This window comes from Rhododendron vialii, chromosome 3a (genome assembly GCF_030253575.1).
Source record: "Rhododendron vialii isolate Sample 1 chromosome 3a, ASM3025357v1".
Classification (NCBI taxonomy): domain Eukaryota; kingdom Viridiplantae; phylum Streptophyta; class Magnoliopsida; order Ericales; family Ericaceae; genus Rhododendron; species Rhododendron vialii.
In genome coordinates this window covers 33,753,341-33,778,836 of record NC_080559.1, presented here as the reverse complement: position 1 = coordinate 33,778,836, position 25,496 = coordinate 33,753,341, and the positions used below count along the sequence as shown (strand labels likewise).

General features: G+C 39.2%; 4 protein-coding genes across 9 annotated transcripts; 3 read left to right on the top strand and 1 right to left on the bottom strand.

Annotated features, from left to right (window-relative positions):
- The first annotated feature begins 3,574 nt into the window (after positions 1 to 3,574).
- LOC131320210 (protein BUNDLE SHEATH DEFECTIVE 2, chloroplastic) lies at positions 3,575 to 5,477 on the top strand. 3 transcript variants are annotated; one of them, XM_058350836.1, is made up of 3 exons: positions 3,575 to 3,848; positions 4,947 to 5,095; positions 5,205 to 5,477. In XM_058350836.1, exons 1-3 carry the CDS (start codon positions 3,603 to 3,605, stop codon positions 5,248 to 5,250), a joined length of 441 nt encoding a protein of 146 aa, XP_058206819.1. In that variant the 5' UTR covers positions 3,575 to 3,602; the 3' UTR covers positions 5,251 to 5,477. The 3 variants fall into 3 exon arrangements, with proteins under 3 accessions (XP_058206819.1, XP_058206818.1, XP_058206817.1); XM_058350835.1 differs by lacking the exon at positions 4,947 to 5,095 and having other exon boundaries at positions 3,589 to 3,848; positions 5,205 to 5,340; XM_058350834.1 differs by having other exon boundaries at positions 3,599 to 3,848; positions 4,947 to 5,477.
- A 6,046-nt stretch (positions 5,478 to 11,523) lies between these two features.
- On the bottom strand, positions 11,524 to 12,713 carry LOC131320209 (uncharacterized protein At2g29880-like). Its single transcript, XM_058350833.1, has 2 exons — positions 12,257 to 12,713; positions 11,524 to 12,164 (listed from the first exon to the last, which is right to left on the bottom strand). Exons 1-2 carry the CDS (start codon positions 12,581 to 12,583, stop codon positions 11,643 to 11,645), a joined length of 849 nt encoding a protein of 282 aa, XP_058206816.1. The 5' UTR covers positions 12,584 to 12,713; the 3' UTR covers positions 11,524 to 11,642.
- A 2,268-nt stretch (positions 12,714 to 14,981) lies between these two features.
- Positions 14,982 to 20,189, top strand: LOC131320207 (uncharacterized). 2 transcript variants are annotated; one of them, XM_058350828.1, is made up of 8 exons: positions 14,982 to 17,223; positions 17,343 to 17,408; positions 17,534 to 17,686; positions 18,210 to 18,373; positions 18,852 to 18,999; positions 19,153 to 19,275; positions 19,369 to 19,456; positions 19,705 to 20,189. In XM_058350828.1, exons 1-8 carry the CDS (start codon positions 15,028 to 15,030, stop codon positions 19,869 to 19,871), a joined length of 3,105 nt encoding a protein of 1,034 aa, XP_058206811.1. In that variant the 5' UTR covers positions 14,982 to 15,027; the 3' UTR covers positions 19,872 to 20,189. The 2 variants fall into 2 exon arrangements, with proteins under 2 accessions (XP_058206811.1, XP_058206810.1); XM_058350827.1 differs by having other exon boundaries at positions 17,340 to 17,408.
- A 1,168-nt stretch (positions 20,190 to 21,357) lies between these two features.
- On the top strand, positions 21,358 to 24,868 carry LOC131320208 (uncharacterized). 3 transcript variants are annotated; one of them, XM_058350830.1, is made up of 4 exons: positions 21,391 to 21,630; positions 22,245 to 23,017; positions 23,392 to 24,455; positions 24,560 to 24,868. In XM_058350830.1, the coding sequence occupies exon 3, from the start codon at positions 23,462 to 23,464 to the stop codon at positions 24,401 to 24,403; it is 942 nt and encodes a 313-aa protein (XP_058206813.1). In that variant the 5' UTR covers positions 21,391 to 21,630; positions 22,245 to 23,017; positions 23,392 to 23,461; the 3' UTR covers positions 24,404 to 24,455; positions 24,560 to 24,868. The 3 variants fall into 3 exon arrangements, with proteins under 3 accessions (XP_058206812.1, XP_058206813.1, XP_058206815.1); XM_058350829.1 differs by lacking the exon at positions 22,245 to 23,017 and having other exon boundaries at positions 21,358 to 21,630; XM_058350832.1 differs by lacking the exons at positions 21,391 to 21,630; positions 22,245 to 23,017 and adding an exon at positions 22,226 to 22,244.
- The last annotated feature ends 628 nt before the right edge of the window (positions 24,869 to 25,496 follow it).

The following is a 25,496-nucleotide window of genomic DNA, read 5'->3' as shown; positions in this document are numbered from 1 at the left end:
TTACCAAACAACCCCTTAGACACTACTTAAAAAAGCCTTGAAATACTCATTATCTGTTAATTAATTTTTCATCTCCCGTCTATTATTGTAGTATTGAGATACGACTCATTATTGGTTCAATTTTTTTTTAAAATTACCATTAAGCAAATTGTGCAAGAAATTTATCTCTCAGTGCATAAACCCAGAATAACAAGATTAAATGACAGAGTAGATAAACCAACCAAACTCATCGAGTTTAAAATCAAAACTTGAATCTGGCATTGAGGTGTATACGCGCGTCATGCGCTTACGTACGACCGATTCCATGCAACTTGCACACACATTTCACCTCCCCGAGTTAGTAGCTAGGCTCATATGGTTCAGGTGCAAATCCAGAGGAAACAAAGAGAATTTGATCTCCATGTACACACAAGAATCAATTCCTTTCGATGATCATTCATATTCATTGCCAATCCTATATATGCCTCCTCGATTTTGATTCCTTTTTTCTGCAATAATTCAAAAAGGCACTCGAAAGATTCACATCCATTCCCTTTCTTTACACCCCCTGCCTCATATTGTCTAAGCAGTATTTAAGCATCAATGTTTATCAGAAAGACTACGGCCACCGAAGGAAAAAGCGGTGGCCGGCCACCGCATGCCCTTTGGGGCCTACTCCGGATTCCGTACGGATGATCCGATCCGTTCAATAATTTAAAAAAAAAAAACCGAGTGGGTTACGTGAGAAATCAGCTCGATCCGATATGTGTAGGTGCTCGGATCAAGCTTCTCATCTTTGGATCCGAGCACCTACACATATCGGATCGAGCTGATTTCTCGCGAAACCCACTCGGTTTTTTTAAAAAAAATTATTGAACGGATCGGATCATCCGTGTGGGGGCCCAGAGTGGGCTGTCACGGGCCACCGCTTTTTTCCTTCGGTGGCCGTAGACAAGGCCTCCTTATGCTATGTTTTCCAAGAATTTTACGTCAATCAAGAATGTTTCAAGAAACAATTTGTTTCTCAAAATACAGATCGCGGCGCGCGGCAAGACAAAAGGGAAGAATAACAGGTGTTAGGAAACTAGGAATCGATGCTATTCCGGGAGGTGGAAAGTTGGTATTTGCCTACTTTTTTATTTATTCATAACGTAAATGATACGGTCCTGGCAAACCCTAGTCAGGAAACCTCCACGAAAACAGATCAACGGTTCAGATTTAAAGAAATTCTTTCAGGGAAGAGTTTTGGACCATTGATTTGTTTTCCTGAAGGGTTTCTTTTTTGGATGTTCTGGGCGTAAAATAATTTGGCTCCGTTTGTTTGGGCGTAAAATGTTTTTTCTATTTTTCGGTGTTTAGTTATGTAAAAAATGAGAAAAACATTTTACATGTAATACATTTTCCATTAATTAGATGAAAATGACTTACCCTTAAATCTTCCTTAAATTATTTACCGAAATGAACCTGCTGCCTTCTACGGCAATTCTCACTTGCTCAGTTTCCTAGATTGTCAGTCCTGACCCACGTTCATTCCAATATTCTCATATCTCTCCACCGTTTAAACCCCCTCTAGATCTCTCTACACTATTTTGTTGATTTCTGAAAATATTTTCAAGTGCCAACCAAACACCTGAAAATAAAAGTTTGAAATTTATTTTCTGAAAAAATATTTTACATGGAAAATATTTTTCATTGTAAAACATTTTACATCAAAACAAATGGAGCCTAATTGTGTGTTTTTTTTTTCTTTTTTCCTTTGAACATATGGCATAGCCGCATAAGAGGAATAAGATTAATCGATCTGCAATGAACTATCTTGTTGTGATCAAAGTCAACCAATGAGATGTATTTAATTAGCATTTGAAGCCGATTCAATTCCAAACGTAGTTTGAGATAATTTATGATTGGGACCCCCAATTCTTGATATGTACAGCCCGATAGTCTTGATACAAGAAGCTAGAACGCACATGTAATCATCTGGTAAAATCTTTCGCTCTTACTCTTCGCGCTATGTCTCTACGGTCAATCATCACTTTCACAAATTTTAATGGCTTAAGATATTTTCGAAATATCAAAAGATGCTTTTACTTGGGCTTACACGCGGGTTTAGTATGTAGAAGACTAGATCTTTAATTTTGACCAAATTGTGTTGGACTGCATTTACTGACAGGGCAAATTGTAGCTGGTCAATTTGCAAGCAAAATATGCTGACCTGAGATTCGATAAGGAAGAATCCTAATCATGAGACAATATGCCTTTTTCACAGGACAGTATGAATATACCACATTAAATCATCAGACACAAAACCACCCTCACAAAGGGTAAATTCGGTGCACGAGACCCCGCAACTCCGCTACTGCGGGGTCTGTAGAAGAGTTGATGTACATAGTCTTACTTTTGCAAACAGAAAGACTGTTTTCACAAGACGAACCCGTGACCCTCCAAATCACAATGGAGCAACTTTACCGTTGTGCCAAAACTCGTCCTTCACAAAACCACCCTTACAAAAACCCAAAAAAAAGGGGACCAATTATGAATTATATATTCCTGCTTAACAATACTTCGAGAATCCACATCCAAACAGCCGTTATGGAAAAAAGTAGCCGTTGCATTTTATAGGCTATGTGATCGTTGATCAATTTGTATTGTATACTCAGCTAGAGAATATTAGTCATGCATTAGTTTATCCATGTTTTTCCACGATTCATAATTCAGATGCCATACGAATTAAGTAGTTTAAATGATGTCGAAAGGTACATTTTCTTTAAAGGGCACTAAGCATGGGCAATGAGAGAGACTATGTATCTTATACGAATAACAAAGAGCGTGGGCTACAAACATGAATTTTCATAAGTAGCCGGTTATGATGGGATAATTAAGGACGACTGACACTAAACTATAACTTACGCATATAAGACCGGTTAGAGAGAGAGAGAGAGGAATTTTCATATGTAGCCGGTTATGATGGGATAAGGACGACTGACACTAAACTATAACTTACGCATATAAGACCGGTTAGAGAGAGAGAGAGAGAGAGAGAGAGAGAGAGAGAGAGAGAGAGAGAGGCATTACAGGTCATGAAGACAAGAGAAATTGTCCTTCATTAAATCTCAAGGACCCTTGCTCTATTTTTTTTTTTTTTCTATTTTCATGAGGTTTCCTTGAGTTATTTTCAGATATTCGTGAGACATTTTTGACAAATTATCCTCTGGAGGAGTGAGAAGGACAACATACTATGTTCCCCGTATGGCTTGAGGCTTAGACCCTTTTTTCACAAAACATGTACTAATATAGAAAAATCGGCACTTTGTTCAAGAATTTTTAAGCTAGCTTTCCATTGATTTCGGTAAATCAAACCTCAAAACGGGAAAATAATTTTCTTTTTGATGGGAGAGAAATAATTTTCACAATCCAATTTTTGTTTAAGATTTTCTGTTAAGTTCTTCAAATCACACACATGAAAATTTTTACGCACTTTCAAATGCGTTTATGAAGAAAGTGGGGTGCGAAAACCATTTTCCTCCTAAAAGAATACAAATTTACGTCTGCTGGGCTCGAGCCCTTAAAGTTGGGCAGCCTTTTGTATTCTGATCCGTTTTGGGCTTTTAGCTTAGCACAGGCCCATGGGCCATTCACAGGAATTCCCTCCGCCACTCAAAATTTCCAGTCTCCCAATCTCTCTCTCTCTTACCGGTTATCTGGACAGTACTTTCCGCCTGACAATGGCGGGTGGTCGCGGCGGCGGGGTTCCACAGCCACTGCGCGTGTTAGCTTCAGCTGCTGCTGTACTTATCGGTGGATTTTTTACTCTCTCTCTAGCCTCCACCGCCACAATCGGAGCCATACAGGCTGTCACCGAGGCCAGACGGGTAACTATACCCTTGCTTCTGAAACCTTATCTTTCCTCATATACTGATACACACACGTAACCACTGTATGTGCTAGACTTTATCCTACCTCGCTAATCGAAGCCACCCAAGCTTGGTTAATATATATTTTAGAGGCTACCCCAAATATTGCCAATTGATTTTAGGTTGGAGCCCTCCTCCAAGAAATCTAACAGCACGAATATATTTTTTTCTCAGTTCAGGTTTATGCGTGTATAGGGGTTTCGGGAGAGAATTCGGTGGTGAAGTTGTTGAATTTGAGTTGGGTTTCAGCAATTACCCTTTTTTTCTTTTTTTTTTGACATGTTACCCTTTTTTTCTGAAACCTCACGTACTCCTACGTGCAAACCAATATACTCCCTCTGCCACAAAATCTTAGTTCCTTATGAAAAAACGGTGTAATTTTTTATTCAACAAAAGAAGCAATTCCATTTAAAATGTTCCGAATTTCTACGCACCAATTTAATGCTAAGGAAATATAGCCCCACACTGTTTTGGGTGGAATGGGTGATCACTTAATATAATTTTGGGACTTCTCCACTCATTGTCGGTTGGTTTTGATTTTGATATAAAGTTTTCACATTTGTAGAACTAATTGAGATATTTAATTTTGTGAAGAGAAATTCGAAAAATCATACAGGGAAGTATTTTATTTTTTCATTAGGAAATTACACGTCTTTTCGTGATGGACTAAAATTTCGGGATATCGATGTGTTCATAGTTATCTGTACATGGGATACGATGGTGTATGTGTTGAATTCGAGTTGGATTTTGTGGAATGAAACTTGTTTTTGAAAGACCGAAACCTTATCTTTTCCAATGTACAACAGTACAAGTAAATATATAAAAATTTACGTGTTTTTATAGATCTGCATATGGGATTTTGATGATGAATTTGTTGCATTTGAGTTGGGTTTTCTGCAACTACCCTTGTTTCTGAAACCTTATATATCCTCATATACCTTCACAATAGGAAACTTGTCTGTATGTATGGAATTTGATAGTGTATGTGTTTCTTCTTTTTCTTTTTCTTTTTTAATCTTATAGTGTATATGTTAACTTGAGTTGGGTTTTCTGCAGAGGAAATTCGCTTTGCCTTGTGGGGTTTGCAATGGAATAGGGTTTTACATTTGCAAATTGTGCAAAGGGAATTCAACAATAGAGTGGTCGCCTACTTATGACCCTCAAGTTATAAATCCATGTCTTTGCCCTACTTGTGATGGAGTCAGGTCTGTCACTTGTGGGTTATATCATTATTGTCTTCAAAATTGTTTCCTAACAATGTTGTTTCGGTTGTGTAGATTTACATTTGATTGAGTTTTCTGATTTCTGTTATAGGGCGCAACGCTGTCTCAACTGTCTGGGAAAAGGTTACTATTACTAACAAGTAAGAATGACGAATTGTTCATGTTGAATGTAAATTGCTTTTGTTATGCAAGTGTCCAAATCTAGTGCCTGGTACTTGGGGAATTTTCAAAAAGTTAGAATATCTTGTGGACGAGCAGTGGTATCTCGGGGTACATATTTGCAGCAGAAGATGTTTGTTCATTGGAATATTCAAGATAGTATTGTAAGTTGTTGTGCAATGTGAAGGTCCATTTCTTAGAAATATATAACTGTAATGCACTTATTAGGATCAGATATCACGATGATATTGCAGTGTTCCTGGTGTGTGGTTGTAACCATGCATACCTTAAACATGTGTTGAGCGTAAAAAGGAGAATACCTACGGAAAACTCTATCCGTCAAATCTCAAATAAGATTCATAGGTTAGGTTCAAGGGGAGGCTTGATTGGAACTGGACTGATTGGTTTAACTCTTTATAGTGGCCTTGATGCTAGCATAGGAAAAACGCACTACTAGTTTTTTTTTTTTTTTTGATCAGCGTAGTAACTCCCCCGTGGGCGTGTCCATAGGGCTCCCTACCCGCCGATGGAATATCCAGTTCGAGCCATAGCTACCTTCCGGAAGAACGGGCTATCACCACGGCACCACCTGGTGCACAACGGCGAGAAATCTCCCTCTTCGGTCCACATATGGGTTCGAAATAAAGCCTATTAATGGCACCACCGGGTACCAGCACAAATGTGCCTCCCAGGGCTCGAACCGGCACAGGTGTTCAGAGAGGTGGTGACTCCCACCGACTGGACTACCACCTAGATGGTAAAACGCACTACTAGTTGAGTTTCCAGTAGTGTGCGCAGTAGTTGTGCTCGGGTTCGAACCTTGAAACTCGAGGTTAATAGTTCTGGTTTTTGTGCATTGTTTCGTGTATCAGGGGAATCTAGACGATGATGTTTATTAGTACTTGAAGCGGGTCAGACATCTGTGCAGCTAATCTTTCGTAGGGATAGGAAACGCAGCTTTGAGTGACATGAAACATATTGACCTCGACGTGGCTTTTCTGATTGTGTGCTTAAGAGAAACAGTCATGAAATCAGTGAATTAGTTCTGTTGGGCGTAAAATGAAAAGAGGCCAAGCTGGGATCTACACCCACAATTTGCAGCTTAACTTTAATTGTTTTGTTTGTTTGATTGATTACCAGAAGGAGCTTTTGTTAGGTAGTCGATATGCACTGCTGTAAGTCTGAACTTGCAAAAGCAATGTTTTGCGGAACTTTCGTTACTTAATGCATTGAAACATGAGGATTAGTGTCTTCGATCCTATTCGGTGTTCCTTTCCCATTTTCTTCCAGTAGTTCGACTGACTCAGAAAAATTGGCATCCTACAAATGTGGTGTCGATTCCTTCGGTGATGCCAGAAGTAGTTTTGGCGCGATTTTTTCTTGTTCCAATTTTTCTGTTATCTTTGTTCTGGAAGTGTACTTTCTAGTCTAGTTGTATAAATTCGGGATGGACCAGGCTTCCAGCACCACTTCTTTTCGAGGTCCAAAATATGATTGGGCTTTGCACTATCCTATACGCTTGTGAGGGATTATTTGGTGCTCCTAACGCATTCCTCCCCAAACCTTCTCAATCATACGCCCTGGCGCAATCATGTCAAGTGCGCCCACAATATCAAGAGCGCCCGGGCGCATGCTCAACGGATAAAATATGCACCTCTGGCGCAATTCTAGTGCACCCTGAATTCATCCTACACATATCAATTGCGCCTCAGGCGCAATTCAAATGCAACTCGAGAGCATCCTCTACACATCAAATGCGCCCGGGCGCATGCTCACATAATTTTTAAAAAATGTCCAACGTTTCTGCTCTCAATTCTTGTTCTGTGTTCGCGCTCTCAATTCTCGCTCTTGCGAATTATATAAGTTTGGGATATGTTTTAAAAATACTTTCACGTTTCCGCTTCTGATACGTGCGTGCACGTGAATTACGTGACTTAGATACATACTTGCACCGCGTGTGGGATTCACCTACAATGCGAGTGCACGTAACTGCTTGTTTGTGTTAGCAAAATTATTTGTATTTATACTAGTATTTTATACTCTGTCCACTAGGAAACTACCACTTGTTCCCCTACAACCAACAAGTACATATAAAACCCATCGTGCCAAGTGTCCAGCTCTATACGGATCAAAACTTGGGCTGCTGATGACGTGTCGTGCCTTTGAATACTTTCTACACACGTGGCGCACATGCATGCAAAGTTGTAGGTGGGTCCAGCTGACCTTGGCCGCAATAGAACAAAAGCCTCAAGTGGTCTAATTTGACGAATCAAAAGAGAACAGACGAGGCTTGTTGCTTTCAGGTGGTCTTTGGGGGCGTGGGCGGCTTTAGGATGATAAATATGTACTAGTCTCTCCGTTTCGATTTTTTTTTTCAATTTCGAGTTTTTAATTTATTAAAGAAATCAAATCAAATCTATTAATTTGAAAATTTACATAATCTAAGTCATTGATTTTGAAATTAAATAGTCAATTTGAGACATGTATAAGTAAAAAATGAGACAAACAAATCGGGATGAAAGGAATATGTTGAAAAATATACTTATGTAATTTTTTGAGTTTCTTCGCACCAAATTAAAGAACTGATTCTTTAATTTGGTGCAAAATATCCAAAAATTTATGAACAGACTATTCCATGTTTCGATTAGTAAATAAAAACTACTCCATCCGTCCCCTTTTTTAGAGTCCAGTATTTTATTTTGGATTGTCCCTTAAAAAGGGTCATTTTGTAAAGTCCAGTGGATAAAAGTCGATGCCTTTTTTATTTTGCTCCTAAACTTATATTTCATTTTGAAAAGTTACTGAATAAAAATATAGTGATCATACCTTTATAGAGAATATGTAAGAAAAATTGAGATAAAAGTTGATATGAATTATGTAATGATAATTTCTCCTTAATAAATTTGAGTTACGAAACTGAACAATTAAAATTGACGAAAAGAGTATCATTTTGGCCGAAGAAATTACAAAATTTTAGCGCATTTTTTTGAGCTTGGGCTATTCGCGGCTTGAACAGCTAAAAGCCGCCCCTCTTGGAGTGGTCCACGTGTACACGTAATCCCCACCGGCATGGGGCCGGGTTTGAAAATTATGAGTAGTTACGAATATGCCAAACTTGATGGTGAAGTTTAGGGATGTGATTGTTTGATTTCTTCTTTTCTTTGGGGGTATGGCAAACCGATCGAATGTAATTTGGCCACGTACCTTGGCGGCCGCAGCACTTTTTATAACGTCTTGCCAAGTGTTTGACAGTACTGTTACACCACGATAGTCGGATGGATAGGACCTGGAGACCCTGCCAAGTGCTTGGCAGGGATGTCGAGCACATTTCGACCGTCCAAAAGTGTTCAGACGGTCCAGATGTAAAGGTACTGTACGGATTTTTAAAAAAAAGAAAGGAAAAGGAAAAAAATGTTTCGATCTTTGCCGTTGAATCTGAGATGAACGACCGAATTGACCGCTCGACACCCGCTTGGCAGAGGTGCCGCTCGGCTGGGTCCCCGGTCGAATGTGGATAGCCATGTTCCATCCAAATTAGGAAAAATTGATGTGATGTTAACAAAGTCTAAGGGAGTCCTTCCTCTTTGGACTAGACGACAAGTGGGAGTCAGGATATTATAGAGTATATACTACTACTAGTATTTTATTTGTTTTAGTTTTCATAACCAGAGCGTCCGGACCAGTTCATCGTTTACTTTTGGAGACTTAATTTAAAATTGGAGCAAAATCCTTATGTATATGAAGTATGTATCCTCGTCAGAATTTATAGCATATAGAAGGTCCTCTCCTACCAGAATGAAAAAAATACCAAAGTCTTCATTGATTATCAGCCAGGCCAATTCTTGGAGTTGATTATTTGTCTCAAATGGCTCACTGAAGTAACCTAATTTTAGTTAATATTAGTAGTAATGTTTAAGACTACGTACGTACCCTACTTGTAGTTGATGAATTTCAAGTTACATGCATGCTTCAAAGAAATCTTACACCGTACCTAAGTCATCGAGACTTGCTTCCTGAAACCAAGTCACTACTTGAGTCAATCGCCTTGCATTGTCAATAAGTACACACGTACGTTCCATCACGTGCAACCAAACTGCACACGTGATGCTAGTAGTTACACATTGATCATATATATAAGCCACCAATGCTAATTTGTTAACATAATTTAGAGGTTACTCAATCGATTACCAATTGATCTTTTAAATTTACCGTTATCGATGTATCCGAAAAAGTTTACCATGTCCTTCTACAAGCCTAATCACGGGATAGTATACCCTCCTCTTTTATGGGAGGCTCCCAAAATTCGTACGTCATTATAATACCATTCTTGATTCTTAAATACATCAATCGTGCATGTAGTAGGTATATAAAATAAACGACGGTGTTCGGACAAATATGTCATTTTGGCTTATTTTTTGTTCTTATTTAAATTTTTTCGTATCACTTGGCTTATTGTAATTTTTTTGGGGATTATTGCATTCTCACGTCAAGAAGAATTTAAAAAGTAAAATTTTTTGACCGAAATCCAATTTTTTTTGAATAAAGACGAAAAAAAATCAATAAGCCAATTTTTTCGTCTTTATTCAAAAAAAATTGGATTTCGGTCAAAAATTTTTACTTTTTAGATTCCTCTTGTCGTGAGGATGCAATAATTCCCAAAAAAATGACAATAAGCCAAGTGATACGAAAAAAATTTGAATAAGGACAAAAAATAAGCCACTGTGGCTTATTTGTCCGAACGGGAATTATAATATAATGCACGAATATTAGGTGGAATTAAGAAAGGATTTTCTAGACGAAGAACTTATTCCAGATTGATCGATTTCGGGAATTTCCAATTGTGTCGTCATTGTCACTTCTGGCGGGGAACCTTGTGGTCCTCTGTCAGTGAAACAACAAAGCATTTTGACATTCATAAAAGGAAATTGATTTTCGCGCTTCACTTTTTATTGATGGCGCTCCACTTTGTTCATAAATCGGAGCGTCATTAGTAAAAAGTGGAACACAAATATCAAAATTCTTAATAAAAACCTTTTTGCTTTCTTAAACCCTTCATTTAAAGTACCAAATGTTCGATGTTTGATCAAATGTTATTAAGCATAATAGTAGTTTTACGCGTGTCCGTTCTTATATTTTCTTTCCCCTTTGGTGAAGATATGTAAATCACCTAAAAACTTATTCCCTCCGTCCCCATTCTATTGTCTCAATTAGCACTTTTGGCTGTCTCACTTTAGAACTAAGTGGCTAAAAGTTAAGGAATTTCCCATTTTATGTTTCCTGAAAATCAATTATACTAAAAAAAAAGAGAGGGGAATTTGACAAAAACTCATGTAGTCCACTCCATAGAAGCACTGTTATTACAATATGCATTTACAATCATCAAAATGAGATGTACATAGACAAACACAAAACGAACATCCAGTTCTCATTTACACAACCTTCTACATATTCACAAAATTTTGAATTTCAAATCACCGGCTTTTTTCCGCCTTAATTTCCGGAGTGAGTTTCACTCTGTTTTCAGCTCCTATTTTGCCGCCAAAAAATTGTACTCTGTTTTAGCTCCTATTTTGCTGCCTAAATGTTTCAAGGGTAAAATTGAAAAATCAAGTGATCATGCATGCAATTATTATGTTCTCTTATTAAGTTAGAATCCCGAAAAGAGACCAAAGAATGGAAACGGAGGGAGTAGCTTGTCGCATGGATCATGCAGTACTTAGGAGAGAGAGAGAGAGAGAGAGAGAGAGAGAGAGAGAGAGAGAGAGAGAGAGAGAGAGAGAGAGAGAGCCTTCATGTCATGAGAAACACTTGCTTGTACGTCCATCACATTCCGCACATGACCTACCTTCGCTTCCATGAATGATGCAATTGGAGTTGTTTCAACTTTTCAAATTTCAGCTGTCGGCGGCATTCGAAACTTAGGCTCCGTTTGTTTCAATGTAAAATGTTTTACAATGTAAAATGTTTTTTCAGAAAACAAACTTCAAACTTTTATTTTCCGGTGTTTGGTTGGTACATGAAAATATTTTTCAAAATAATGATTTTCCATCGTTTGGTTGTCAAAATAGTTTTCCACACAAAGATTATGCACTAACCTGTTATTTGAAATTAGATAAAGAACCTCCCAAGCATTTTAAAACCATATTGAAGCAATCGATTCATATAAGCTCTCCAGATCCATCTTTGAGCATAACCCAAGATCAATTTCATGCAAATAACTAAAGCATCAACTAAATAACCCAATTATCCATCGTTACCATCGGAATTGAAATACAAATCAACCCTTGCAACAAATAAGATTTTTTAACAAAAAAAATATGCTACTAGCAACAAGAACAGGTAAGTCATAGAACACTAGATATAATTCACTTCAAAATTTATGGCTGCTAAAATCTTCAAGCCAAATCCTTCGGAGGTTAATGCTCTTCGCCATAAATGCCTTCCCAAGTCTTTCATGCTCAACCAAATAATCAAAAGCCTCGCCTAGAAAAGCCTCATCAAAACCTTCCATCTTCATCAGTTCATCATGAAGAGCTTGAACATCAAGCCTATCCCATGTCAGCCTAGTAATTGCATCTGCAACTTGCCCAAGCTTTTCTGAAATTGTTTTGATATCCGACTCCTCATCATGAGTATCACGACCACGCTTGCGATGACGTCTTGGTTGGGCAAAAGTTTCACTTGAGGATGCGGATTGTTTTCCCGCATTCTTGTCCTTAGAGATGTCTTCAATGGCAATGTCAGCATCCGAATTTATTGGTTCAATATCCAAGTCAACATCATTGAATGATTTAGCAAAATTTCCTTTCGCACGATCTTTGTTCACCACTAAAGCTATCTCTTCATACATTTCAATCTTCTTGTTAAGATACTTTTCATGAGTTGGATGTGCCTATTTTCAAGCAATAAAAGTTACACTAACAAGTTTTAAAAAAAGACTAGAAACTTAAGCCAATAGAGAGTAAAATAACTTAAGAATGGCACCTGAACATGTTCTGTGTAGACAGTTGGACTAGCAATTATCATCTTCATGTTGTCATCCCATCCAAATCCAGATTTATCCCGAAGTTGAGCTATGATACCCCATGCAGTTTTCACAGTTCTAAGATGATGTTCAACATGATCCGATGAACATTCAATGTTGAATTTCTCAAATATGACACTCGACACCCGATTGAATGAGCTTGTTCTAAAAGTGTTGTTAGGTCTATTCCCGATTTTCACCTCATCGGCAAGAACTTCCAACAACACACGCTCCATGGGTTTTGACCACCTAAATTGTTTGCCCCTGGATTCACTTTTTTTGCTCATATCTAATACCACAAATCACATTCCATGATTAAATTCTAATCCATCGAACTCATTCATAAAAGCAAAAAGGAGCAAACCAGTAGAGCACCAAGTACTAAAAAAAACAGTCTGATCAACATATATAAACTGATTTGGAAAACTAACAGCCTCAATCTTATATAATCAGTCTCAAGAAAAGAAAAGAAATAAAAAAGGAACAGTCTAAAGAAAATCAGCAAGGTAGTATTTACCTACAAAAAAAAAAAAACCCTAATGTCATGTGTCTGCTCAGTTTTATCAATAATGCTATCCAACTAAAAGTCCTAGGGCAAAAAAATTACCTTCAGGGACTTGAAGCCCCCTGGGCCTCGAAATTGCATCATTCAAGATACGGGAATCATGTGCTGAGCCCTCCCAACCAGCAAGTACATATACAAACTTGAGGTCAAAAGTGATGGCTGCTAAAACATTTTGCGATGTCCATCCCTTTCGCCCACGAAACCTCCCTTGAAGTTCAAGGGGAACTGATGCCCGGATATGTGTCCCATCAATAGCTCTCCCTCTCTCGGTCTCTATTGACATGAGGTGCCCTAGGTATATCAGGAATAAGGGTCCTATTCCTATATCTTAAAATGTCTAGGATTGCAACACCGGTAGCTATTACTGCAGCGGCAGCTCCAATTACTGCAACTTCAGTTACAGTAGCATCATTTTGATCATTAGCCATCTACATAAACAAAAGAATTCAAACACAATTATTGGAGAAAAGTATAGACTAAGAGGATATAATCACATGTTTGATCAGCTGAGAATAAACCAATAGCTGAAGCTCATTGAGTAAATACATCAAACAGATAGCGGGGAACAAAACAACTTGACACACAACATACAAAAAAAAATCAATAAGAAGAAGATTACATCACTACTGTCAAACAAAAGAAATTCACTAACCATAGATCAAATATGAATTAGAAGCATCAAATTAGATCGAAAAAAATTGATAGATTTTCTCAAAACTAGAATGGAAGAAGAATTCGGAGGTACTCGCCGTTGAGAACGCAGGTGATCGGTCGCCGGTGAAGGTGCCGTAGAGAATCGCAGGATCGAGGAAGCTCTCGCGTCCTCTCTCTCTCTCTCTCTCTCTCTCTCTCTCTCTCTCTCTCTCTCTCTCTCTCTCTCTCTCTCTCTCTCTCTCTCTCTCTCTCTCTCTCTCTCTCTCTCTCTCTCTCTCTCTCTCTCTCTCTCTCTCTCTCTCTCGTGTTTTAGATTTGATTTGGGAGAAGGGGATGGGTACGTGTTTTGGAAGAAGGGGGGGCTTATGTGGTTTGGGAACGGGAGACACGGCAACGAAAAAAAAAACGACTTACGGGGAAAAGAAGAGGAAAACAATTTCACCCTTTTGGTGCAAAATATTTTACACTGAAAATATTTTCCTTCTCCTTTTTTTAGCCAAACAGCGAAAAATAAGTAAAATATTTTACGAGAAAACATTTTACGCCCAAACAAACGGAGCCTTAATTAAGATCGTCCAACGTGATGATTCTCTTTCATGTAATGCAAACTACTAATAAGACTTATCACGGTGCCAAAAATATGATTCAAGAGTTGTATTGCAAGGTGCTTATCGTCCATGCAAAAAATCAAATTTAGTAATAATCGGTGTTTAATATTCATATATTATTTGTTCCAAAAAAAATTGACAAACGGCATAAGATTTTAATTGCTTATTTTGCTTCTTATATGCGATCGACTAAGTCTTTATTGATATCCGGCCTTTATGGGGTGAAGGGAGTATCTTATTTGGGAAGTGATTTTCACACTCCATTTTTAACAATTCACACTATCTTTTTGTATTTATCCACATGAATTTATTATCTTAACTTTTTTAATACACTTTTTCACTCATCCAAAAACAACATTGTAAATTCATGTGGATAAAACAAAAAAGGGAGTAGCACATTGTAAAAGGGGTGTGGAAATCATTTTCCATCTTATTTTTAGTTTTAAATAGGGGATTAAATTTGTCATTCCTCTTTGTGTCTCTATTAGTTGTTTCGTGAAAAAAGAACTTTGCCTTTAAATAAAAGAGGAGTGACAAAATCAATTTCATTTAAATATCGCATCACATCACTGGCCATTCATTTATCAAGACCTAAATTTAAGAAAAATGATATTCACACCTTTTTTTTAAAATTTTTAACATTGAAAAAGTGTATTTTTTTTTGTTAAAAGACAAAAAAAAAAATGTAATATAAAAAAAAAAGAAGTGTGGATATCAATTCTCAAATCTAAAAAATCTTAAACCGAAAACACCTGGGCCAGAGGGCTACCCACGTAAATAACAACATCCTGAAGCCCCAATTCCCAATTCGCTGTCCTCTCCCACCTCAACAACTATATATACCCTCAACGCAGCCACTTCTCCATACAGTTCCACATTATTCTCTCTCTCTCTCTCAATCGCCATGAAAGACCCCCTATCCCGTCGCAGAAAACCCACCACCCCCAAGAAACTCAAGCTGGTCTGCAGCTTCAATGGCGCATTCCACCGCCGCCCACCCCCGTCGGAAAACCTCCGGTACACCGGCGGCGAGACCCGGATCATAACCGTGGAACGGAGCATCGGGTTTTCAAAGCTCAAGTCGAAGCTTTCGGATCTACCCCTCGTTCAAAACCCTAACAACGGCCTCTTTCTCTGTTTCTCTCTCAAGCACTTGCAACTCCCATGCAAGGACTACGTGGCGCCCCTGGTCCCGATCGAGTCGGACGACGACGTTTCGTGCATGTTCAGCGAGTATGAGAAGCTTGAGTTCCTCGGTAAGCCCGCTAGGATATGGATTTATGTTTGTAATAGTGGTAATGGGTTTGGTCATAGGATAGGGAAATTGGGTAGTTTTGAGAATATGCGTAATGGGTCCGGGTTGTTTTTGGAAAGTGATTATCATGTGTTTGGTGTTGATTCTGTGAGTGGTAATGGTAGTGATCAGTTTGATTGTAATAATGAAGTTAAGAAATCAGTTAAAGGTGTTAGTGATGATTTTTGGACAAAGGTGGTACTGATGGAATCGGGTCGAATTCGAGGTCTTGACAAGGGTTTAGCGTTAGGTTTTGATCAAAACGACGTAAAGCTTACATGTGAAAAGCAAAACCATAGTCAAATTTGTTTGCCACAAGGCAGTTTGAGCCATGAGGCAAGAGAGTTCAAATCTGGTGGCAGCCCTTATAGGTCAAAAGTGTTAGAATACGGATTTTGGAATACACACTTTCAAAGAAGTGAAAATTTGGGTGAGAACTATGTCCCGGAGTCCCATTCGCATCCCTTGAATCCAAGGGATGGAAACCCTTGTGTGGAACCAAATGGTTTTACGCAGTGCTCGGCGAATAGGTCTGGTCCAATTTCGAGCAACAGAGGTTACAGCCAGTTTGTCACACGGTGCCAGAAGCATTCATGCGATTCCAAGATGGATTTGATGGATTCGCAGAGGGTTTTGGATGGGGGGAACATAACGCCGTTGTCTGCCAATTATGATATGGTAAACAATTGCTTCCCTCCAGTTTCTTGCAGGAATCAGTTGATTGGAAGTGAGAGGATATGGGCTAGGCTTCATGGTGGGACGCGCAACCATCAGGTCCCACCAGCTGATTTTAGAAGCTATAGGAGTTCGTCATACTACTTGCGGAGCCACCGGAATAGTGTCACGGAGATGGGGAACCATCGGAATCTTAGATGGGAAGGACGGCCCTGGGTTAGAAAATTCTACCCTGGACTTAGGTCAAGTTCCAGCATTTCAAAACAAGGGCAGGTTATGAAGTTGTTTTATCCAAGCTTGTGGAAGCCGTGGTCAGGTTACCATCTCCATACCTTGGATTCTGGCCTAAATGACCAAACATACTCGTTTGATCAACCTTGCACCAATAAAGAAAACTTCACTACCAAGAGTGGTCATGGAGTTCAACAACTACGACAGCGAAATCCTAAGCCACTTCAATTTGCTCACAATGGTGTATCAACAGGGAGGGATGGCAAATCTCTCTTGCCTCCTATTGTTACCAATAACCTCTTTACAAGCACAAGGGCTATGGATCCTCAGGAAGATCTGTTAACTGGTTCCATTGGTGAGAAACATGTAGTTCCATGCCAAAATTTTACAAGGGTTCCGAGTAGCCAATCGAGCTGTATTGATTTCAAAAAGGAATCAGAGATGGTGGAGCCAATGGTAACTATTGACATCTGTGGTTCGCCGAACACTTTGGGTTTTGGAAATGGAACAGAATCGGGATTTGAAAGTGGGCTGTCCAATATAGAATCAATGGTTAATCCATTTAGCAAACATTGTAATGGTGATCATGTTATGCCAGGTGGACTTACCTCTGTGGTGGATGTTTCTCTGCGTAATCTCTCCTTATCTTCATCCAAAGAAGTTGAACCCACAGCCTGTACTTCTCCCAGTAGCAATGATGTTGCTGAAGCCTTGGTGAAGCCTCACTCAAAGCATGTAGATCTCATGGTTGAAGAACTCCTCACTTCACGCCCCCAAGTTGACTCTAACGGAGTTTCATTGGATTCTTTTCTTAACAACGCTGCCAAATTGGAAAAAGTGGATGAACAAGAAGAAAAGATGCAGCAGGACCATCCATCCAATCTAAGCGTTGACAAACAGGTATAGGCTTATAGTCTAAAATAATTATGTGTCTGATTTTTGAATCAAGGGAAGGAACAACAATGACAATGGCCTTCGTTAACCATTTCTTTGACAAACTAATGACTATTTTCTAGCAGGCTGACATTGGAGAATATCGTAATTGCTCCAAGGGAAACGGAAGCATCCCTGGTGACCTTCTGCAGGTAATTCTTGACGATAAACAATTCAGCCTTGAACTGTATTTGAGCGGAAGTGCTTCTTTTGGCTCTACTTTGAATCTTTTTGTTGTTTTTTTTACTGGCTTGAATCTTTTTGTTGTTTCCTGCAGACTATAAAAAATTCTGACCTCGAATATATTAAGGAACTCGGATCTGGTACATATGGGTCTGTATTCCACGGAAAATGGAAGGGATGTGATGTTGCCATCAAAAAGTTTAAACCCAGCTGCTTCGCTGAAGGTGCACCAGACCAAGACAGATTGGTAATCACTGATACTTTGCTGGTTTTGAAGTACGAACCCATAAAATTATCAGATTGGTTATCACTGATACTTTGCTGCTTTGCTGGTTTTTGTTGGACCGATTTATCGTTCATCTATGTTGGTGTAACTAGTGGTTGGGAAGTACTTAGACCTTGCTTTGTTGACAAGGACTTTCTACAGCATGTGTTTAAGCACATTCATTATCAAACATTCACTTTAAATTAATTTTGGGATTTAATTCCCTGTTAAATCTGTGGCCTTAAGTTTGAATTGCAAAATAGATGCCTGCATGACGGATTTATGGTTCATCTGTATTGGTGTATCTAGTGTTTCGGGAAGTACTTAGACCTTGCTTTGTCGACTATCTACAGCATGTGTTTAAGCACATTCATTATCAAACATCCACTTGAAATTAATTTTGGGATTTAATTCCCTGTTAAATCTGTGGCCTTAATTTTGAATTGCAAAATACATGCCTGCATGATTGCCAGTGATTTTCAAATTTCTTTTTGTTTGTGTGCAGGTTGCAGACTTCTGGAAGGAAGCTCACATACTTGGACAACTTCACCATCCCCATGTCATGGTGTTGTATGGTGTAGTTACAGATGGGCCTGTCACAAATTTGGCTGCAGTGACAGAGTACATGGTGAACGGGTCCCTTAGACAAGTGTTGCGGAGGAAAGATAGGTCTGTCATTTTCAAAGTTATTTTGGTAACATAAAGAGCCAAGTTTTTAGTAGACTTCATTTCTTTAGGTATTTTCTTTCTAAGTTATTTTCCTTTTGTTCACTCTTCCGACACTATACCACAAGTTATAGTTTTTGTTTCTGTTACAGTACTATGTCAAGGCCAAAGGACATACTAAGGAATCAGAGTGAATAAAACTTTATTTCTGCTAGGTTTCAAATGTGAAGATATTTGTGAGCCTTTAGAACCAGGCATACTCACTACAGAAACTGCGTTCAGTCCTTCACAACTTTAATAGCAAGTTGTAAGATTCTTCCTGTATAGCAGACTGTTTTTTTTTTGAAAAGGTATCGCAGACTGTTACTCGGTAAAATATCCTAGCTAGTTAGTTACCAAGAAAAAGAAAAAACCGTAGCTTACTCTTGCTAGGCTTTTCATACATCCCACTTTTCACCGAAACTGTGCTTAAAATTTGCAGAACTATTGATCGACGAAAAAGATTGATTATAGCCATGGATGCGGCCTTTGGTATGGAATATCTGCATGAGAAGAATGTCGTTCACTTTGATTTGAAGTCTCACAACTTGCTTGTGAATATGAGGGATCCTCAGCGGCCGGTGTGCAAGGTACCATCAGACTTATTGTTGCTGTTAAATTGGAATTTCTTTCTGTTTGACATCTTCTTTTTGTTGGTGCTTCACAAAATTGATGCCAACTTCTTCATCGTAAATGATTTACTGTACAACAATCTTTTGAACGTTCACTTGGTTCCTGGTCAGATTGGTGACTTTGGTTTATCAAAAGTTAAGCAGAGGACACTGGTCTCTGGTGGAGTTCGAGGAACTATACCATGGATGGCTCCGGAACTATTGAACTTTCAGAAAAATATGGTTACAGATAAGGTAATTTGATCGTCTTCAAATATCATGAATTATTCCCAGTATTTGTACTTGTCATTTGCTTCCTCTTACAATTTCGCCGGTGCTCGAGTTCAGGTGGATGTGTACTCATTTGGAATAATCATGTGGGAGCTTTTGACAGGGGAAGAACCTTATGGAAATATGCGATCAGAGGAAATAATAGGTAATCTTTCATGTTGACATGCGTGATAGAAAGTCGATATGCATAGTTTTCTGTTTGACGGGGGACACTCTTGCTATAGTTAATGCACGGTGACATTGAAATTATCCTTGGTAGTCTTGCCACGTAATTGAGTTACAAAAGAAGTTATCACTATTTGTCCCCAAACTCAATCTTCCGAATAAGTTTTCGAATAACAATGTGCTCAATATTTGCAATTGTCTGATGTTTCCTCGTTATGGTGGTTTCAGCTGGTATAATCAAAGGCGATCTGCGCCCTGAAATTCCAAGTTGGTGTGACCCAGCATGGAGATCATTGATGGAGAGGTGTTGGTCACCCAATCCGGCCTCTAGACCAGCTTTCTCAGAAATTGCAAAGGAGCTTCGTGCCATGTCAGCGGCCATGAACATCAAGTGATCTCAATTGCACTTAGCAGAAGTCCTTTTCTTGTAAACAGTTGTAAATACTTTTGGAGCGAAGAAGTACAAGGCATTCTGAGACGTGATCAACTTGGCCGTCCAATCGTCTTGTCTGATCGGATGGACATATTAACAGCCTTAGGTTGTTTTACCGAAACCGAACCAGGTGAAGCTCGTCTTTTTGCAGTACACCGGTTTGTACTAGCGTATGGTGTGTGTGTAGGATGTAGAACGGACTTTATTGTATCCCTTTTTTCCAGAACCTATTGTATCAGTTCGCTCTGATTTTTGTCAAAGAGGAACAGTTGTTCTTGGATGAGTTTCTGTGTTACTTCTCTCTCTCTCTCTCTGATTTAAATCAGGGGCGGAGCCAAAAGGGTCCTGAGCGGGCAGGGCTCCTTGCGACCGCCTCCTATCCGAGGACGAGTTTATGTCCACGGGGATAGCCACCAACAATCCAAGGCCTACGGGTATTCGTAGTTCTAAAAAGATTGGGAAAGCTAAGGCCATTGGATCAAACTGGTGCCATCCTTGTCTACACCTATCCTTATCTACACCTCGTTTATGTCCACGGGGATAGCCACCAACAATCCAAGGCCTACGGGTATTCGTAGTTCTAAAAAGATTGGGAAAGCTAAGGCCATTGGATCAAACTGGTGCCATCCTTGTCTACACCTATCCTTATCTACACCTCGAGACCTAAGGATCCTAATCCCAATATGATTTAACCCCGTAAAACGTCTATAAAATCACCCCCACATGAGGGGCTCATCAAACAGGTGCCATCCTTAGAGCATCCATAAGGTAATAATCAAAATTAAAAGATTGTCAAAGTTAGCAATGCGTGTTTAAAAAAATGCTCACATTTGTAATAATCAAAATTAGTAACCTCCTAATTAATAATCAAATTTCGACATTTAAATAATCAATAGTAACAATGTGAAACTTCACATTGCTAACTTTAATAATCCTCTAAATAAATAATTAAAAGCTGACGTGACAAGTTTTAATTGTTTACTTTTGATTATTACATTGCGGCGGATGCTCTTATCTACACCTTGAGATTCTAAGGATCCTAATCTCGTTATTATTTAACCCCCTAAAACGTCTATAAAATCACCCCCACGAGGGACTGGTACGCAACTCTTCAAATTCGATTACTTCTCTCTACGTTCCACACTACAAATTAACCTAGACATCAGAGCAGTGTTAGGGATGATCGTTCTAGCGGCTCGGGAACCGGTTCATTTTTAGGATCCTAAAATCTGGCTTTGTTTGGTTTAAGTTTTAGAAAGCTATTTTTGAGAGTTGTAGTGGTAATGAGTGGAAACATATAAAGAGAAAGATTTATTAAAAACTGTGCCGAAATTTAAAAGCAATTCTCAAAATGTTAAACCAAACGGACTCACTAACGGAGTGCTGGAGTCTAATAACCCGGTAAATACAAGGGGCGAGGAAAAAAACGCAAAAGAAGATTCGGGATAGTCACTTTGTTGAGCTTTTTTCGTGGGTACCGTACAATTCGGCGACGACGTGAACCGTAGGTTTAAATTTGAGAGATACTCCTACTTCGTCCGCTTCCTCGGCTCGCAAGATTGAACCTCGTACCAGATCTCTCTCTCTCTACTCTCTGAAAAGGTAGCCCTAGAAAGCTTCCTCTTTCTTGCCTTCTCGCTCTCTGGAGTTCTTCGACTCAAGCTGTTACCAAGCTAAAGTGGACGGACACACTTCTCTGTCTAATCGATTGATTCGCTCTGGTAACTTCTCTAACCGAAAGTCCTACTTTTGATGTACTTGAGAGCTGTCCGATTTCACTCAGATTAATCGTTTAATTTCCCGTTTCGCGTGTTTTGAGCTCCGAAGCGTGCTGCTATGCGTTTTATTTTGAGTTTTTGATGTATTGTTCTTATTAAGGTTTTCAATTCTGTTGGGTGATAAACTGTGGTTTTGAGCTGATGTTTACTTGATACGTGCTGATTTGGTGTTATTCTTTGAACCTGAATTGTGATTATTAGTTTTCCTGTTTGCGACGTATCTCGATAATTGCCAATTGAGCTAAAAGTGGAAGTCTTTTTCCTATTTATTGTCTTTGCCCAATTTTTTGAGCTTTTGGGAGTTGAGTTTTGTTCACCCTCCTTAAGAGGAGAGTAAACATTACCGTTCTTCCTATCGGTTGAAATGGTGTGGATCCCACCACAAAGAGATGTCATGCTTACCAAAAAGTGTTTTGCAGTGGTGGGACTTACACCATTACTACCAATAAGAGGGAGGGTGAACAAAATTGCACTTAGCTTTTGGACTTTGTAGGAGTGCAAACAGAAATTTCAGTCCAAATTGGACTTGATTTGTTCCCATGCTGTTTCTTGTTCAGGTGAGAAAGCAGTCTCGGATTGATTTGTGCTACATTACTCTCGAAGATTTGAATTTTTCTTTTTTTTTGATAAGCTTGAAGATTGGATTGACAGTTATTGGAATACCAGAAAAGACTGACGCACAATTCAAGTGACGGAATTTGGAAGTATCTCTCCAGAAACCAGCCATGTGAATCAGGATGAGTATTATAGGAACGAGGCTAGATTTCTTTTGAATTGAGGCATGAGTCCCATCCATGACACTGTAACTGCTGACTTTGACTTATTTAAAAAAAATGCCACTCTAGTTGAAACTGAAAGTGATGTTCGGAGACCCAGCCACAAGAGTGAAAGACACTCGATAAAGCATTCAACTCCAAACTCTTCAATATCCATCATCATCACAGGACCACTTCTTTAAATAACTCGTATGCCAACATTTGTTGTATTATGGGACTTATGGCTCAATTAAAAAAAAAATCTAGCCTCGTTACTACTATAGATCCACATGACTCATTTCTGAAGGGATACTTCCAAATTCCATTCTTGAATTGTGTGTTTGTCTGTTCTGCTAGTCGCAATCCAATCTTCGATAGTAAACATTGCACAAAATAGTCCCACGATGCTTTCTCATTTGAACACGAAACAACATGGTAACAAGTCCAATTTGCCATCAACAAGTTTATAACTGAGATCTTGGGGAATTACTCATTTGTATTCCTGCATAGCTACATACTTCAAGACATTGTCTATAGCTGCATTTACAAAATCTTGTTCTTTAGGATTATGCAAGGTATACTTGTGATGGTTGTTTGCACTGGGGAAGGTGTTGTTGCTTTATTGGTCCAATGGATGGAGAGAACTTTTGACAGTTAGGAATCTTATTTGATCAATCCTAGTGTCTAAAGGCCTTCACCAATTTCAATAAAAGAATATTGCAAGTGCTTCTTTACTGTTGGATTGATTGCTCTAGGGAGGTCAATCTTTTTGTGTCTAATTGTCTATGTTGAGTTGTTGTGGTGGGATGGAAGAAGTGTTTGTGAACAAATTGCATCTCTCTCTCTCTCTCTCAGAATGGAGTTTTTTGTTCCACCTGTTTTCCTTCTATACATGAACTTTGTAATGCTATTGTTGGATAGTGTTTGACAAACTGTAGTACTTGTGTAGGGTATCTCCTTCCGTTGCGAGTTCAGATTGCCAGGCATTTCAGAGTTGAGGGTGATATTTGACAATCGAGATGCCAAAGGAGAGAAGAGATCGTTCTGTGTCCTTCAATAGGTCCAGGGCATCTCCGTTTTCAAGCAGCTCTAGTCACTCAAGACACTCATTGCCCAAAAACCCACCTGAAAGCAAAGAGAATGTTAAAGAGTGGGAGGAAGCTAGATGCCCCGTTTGCATGGAACATCCCCACAATGCACTTCTCCTCATTTGTTCATCCCGTGAGAAAGGCTGCCGCCCCTACATGTGTGACACAAGTTACCGCCACTCTAACTGTTTTGACCAGTTTCGCAAGTCATTTGCCAAAGAAACTACTCCACCGAACAATGAACTTGAACACTCCACCAGCGGTCTGATATCAGAGGAAATGGTTAGCAGTTGCCCGGTTGAAATGGAGGGTTCCACCTCAATGCATCCCATGTCCTGTGAGAACCAGGTAAAGACAAAGCTGGTGTGCCCTCTCTGTCGCGGGCATATCATGGGGTGGGCAGTAGACGTTTCTGCCCGACGTTTCATGAATGCGAAATCGAGAAGCTGTGCCTGTGAGACTTGCAATTTCAGTGGCTCTTATGAAGATCTGAGGAAGCATGCAAGGGTGGAGCATCCTTGTGCGAGGCCATCAGAGGCTGACCCAAAGAGGCAGCACGATTGGAGGAGGTTGGAGCGGCAGAGGGATCTAGGAGACTTGATTAGTACACTAGAATCTACTATCGGAGACGATGGAGAGGAAAGGAGTAACGAGGAGGAAAGCCCTTTGGGTTTCAATGAAGGTGAGCTGTTTCCTGTTTTTCTCGTTATTTCTATTTTCCAACCTCGAAGTAGTTCGAGGAGCGGTGGTAGCTCGTCTGGTACCTCAGGTAGAGTTCAAGTGCCTGTGAGGAGGAGATCAAGAAGGCTTCGAGGGGAGACCCATGATGTGGACAATGGATCTCTTTCTAGAGACAACGATAATGAGCCTTGATCCTGGATTGTTTTATCTTCCAATTCGCTTCACTGATTGGGATGCGTCGACTGTAAGTGCTCCTCTACTTACTGTGACACACCGTTAATTTATTTGTTTTATGAGTGCAGTAAGTTTATTGTTTTGTGTTTTTTTTTCCCCCTTTTGGTGTCTCAGGCGGATTGGAATCGCAAGAACAAGAAGTGCAAGTTCTTTAGCTCGAGCTTTGGCCTGTTCTTCTGGGCGTGGAGGTTGTTGCTTGAGGTTGCAGAACAATCTTGTACCCGGGAATTGAAAAGATTTGAAGTTACTATTCTTAGCGCATTAAGAGGTTCCAAATAGTACTATCTTTGGTTCACCTTCCTTCTGCATCGGCATTGTTTTCCGCTGCACATATTTATGGTTTTTTTTTCTTAGAGTTGATAATACATTTGATAAGGATTCGACAATCTTGCTTCCATATGAATGTTACTACGCAATTTAAAAGTGACTTGAGTTCAATTTCTTCGATAGTTGTAATCTATATGGAAAGGCATACATTCGGGAGTTTTCTATTTGTTGCCAAGGTTTTGAATTTTGTGCCGCCCGTATGTCCTGGTATTGACCCAATCTGGTACTCAAAACCTCTAATTTTGCCGCAGTTCAAATACCGGTTGGTACTGATAAATGTTGGTCAATATCGAATAGTACAAGACTACTTTTAAATTTATTTTTCTCTTTCGGTACTAGTTAGTATCGGACTATTTTTAAATTTATTCTTATTTTTAATAAATGTATATCATTAGTATATTAAATTCTTTGATGTAAAAAAAGCACTAATAGTGACAAATACGAAGTGATAACTGCTGTCTCACTGGAATCAATATGTACTGTTTGAGTACAAAAATCGGTACTCTAGCACAAAAATCGGTACTCTAACCAGTACGATATGCAAAATCTTGGTTGTTACTAAAAAAACAGAAGAAGTATAGGTGTTTGATTAGGCGGATATGAATTGGCGAATGATTGGTTTGAGCATCTGGGAGCTGGCACAAGGTATCATTCCCTGTATGTGTCATCAACAAATATTGAAATTTTTATTTTTTTTGATCCACATCAACAAATATTGATGAAT

Coding starts and splice junctions, on each gene's coding strand:
- LOC131320210 (XM_058350834.1), top strand. CDS start 3,603: ATGGGCCATTCACAGGAATTCCCTCCGCCACTCAAAATTTCCAGTCTC. Junction 3,849..4,946: donor CTGTCACCGAGGCCAGACGG/GTAACTATACCC, acceptor GGTTTTCTGCAG/AGGAAATTCGCTTTGCCTTG.
- LOC131320209 (XM_058350833.1), bottom strand. CDS start 12,583: ATGAGCAAAAAAAGTGAATCCAGGGGCAAACAATTTAGGTGGTCAAAA. Junction 12,165..12,256: donor TCTACACAGAACATGTTCAG/GTGCCATTCTTA, acceptor GCTTGAAAATAG/GCACATCCAACTCATGAAAA.
- LOC131320207 (XM_058350827.1), top strand. CDS start 15,028: ATGAAAGACCCCCTATCCCGTCGCAGAAAACCCACCACCCCCAAGAAA. Junction 17,687..18,209: donor CACCAGACCAAGACAGATTG/GTAATCACTGAT, acceptor GTTTGTGTGCAG/GTTGCAGACTTCTGGAAGGA. Junction 19,276..19,368: donor AAAATATGGTTACAGATAAG/GTAATTTGATCG, acceptor GCTCGAGTTCAG/GTGGATGTGTACTCATTTGG.
- LOC131320208 (XM_058350829.1), top strand. CDS start 23,462: ATGCCAAAGGAGAGAAGAGATCGTTCTGTGTCCTTCAATAGGTCCAGG.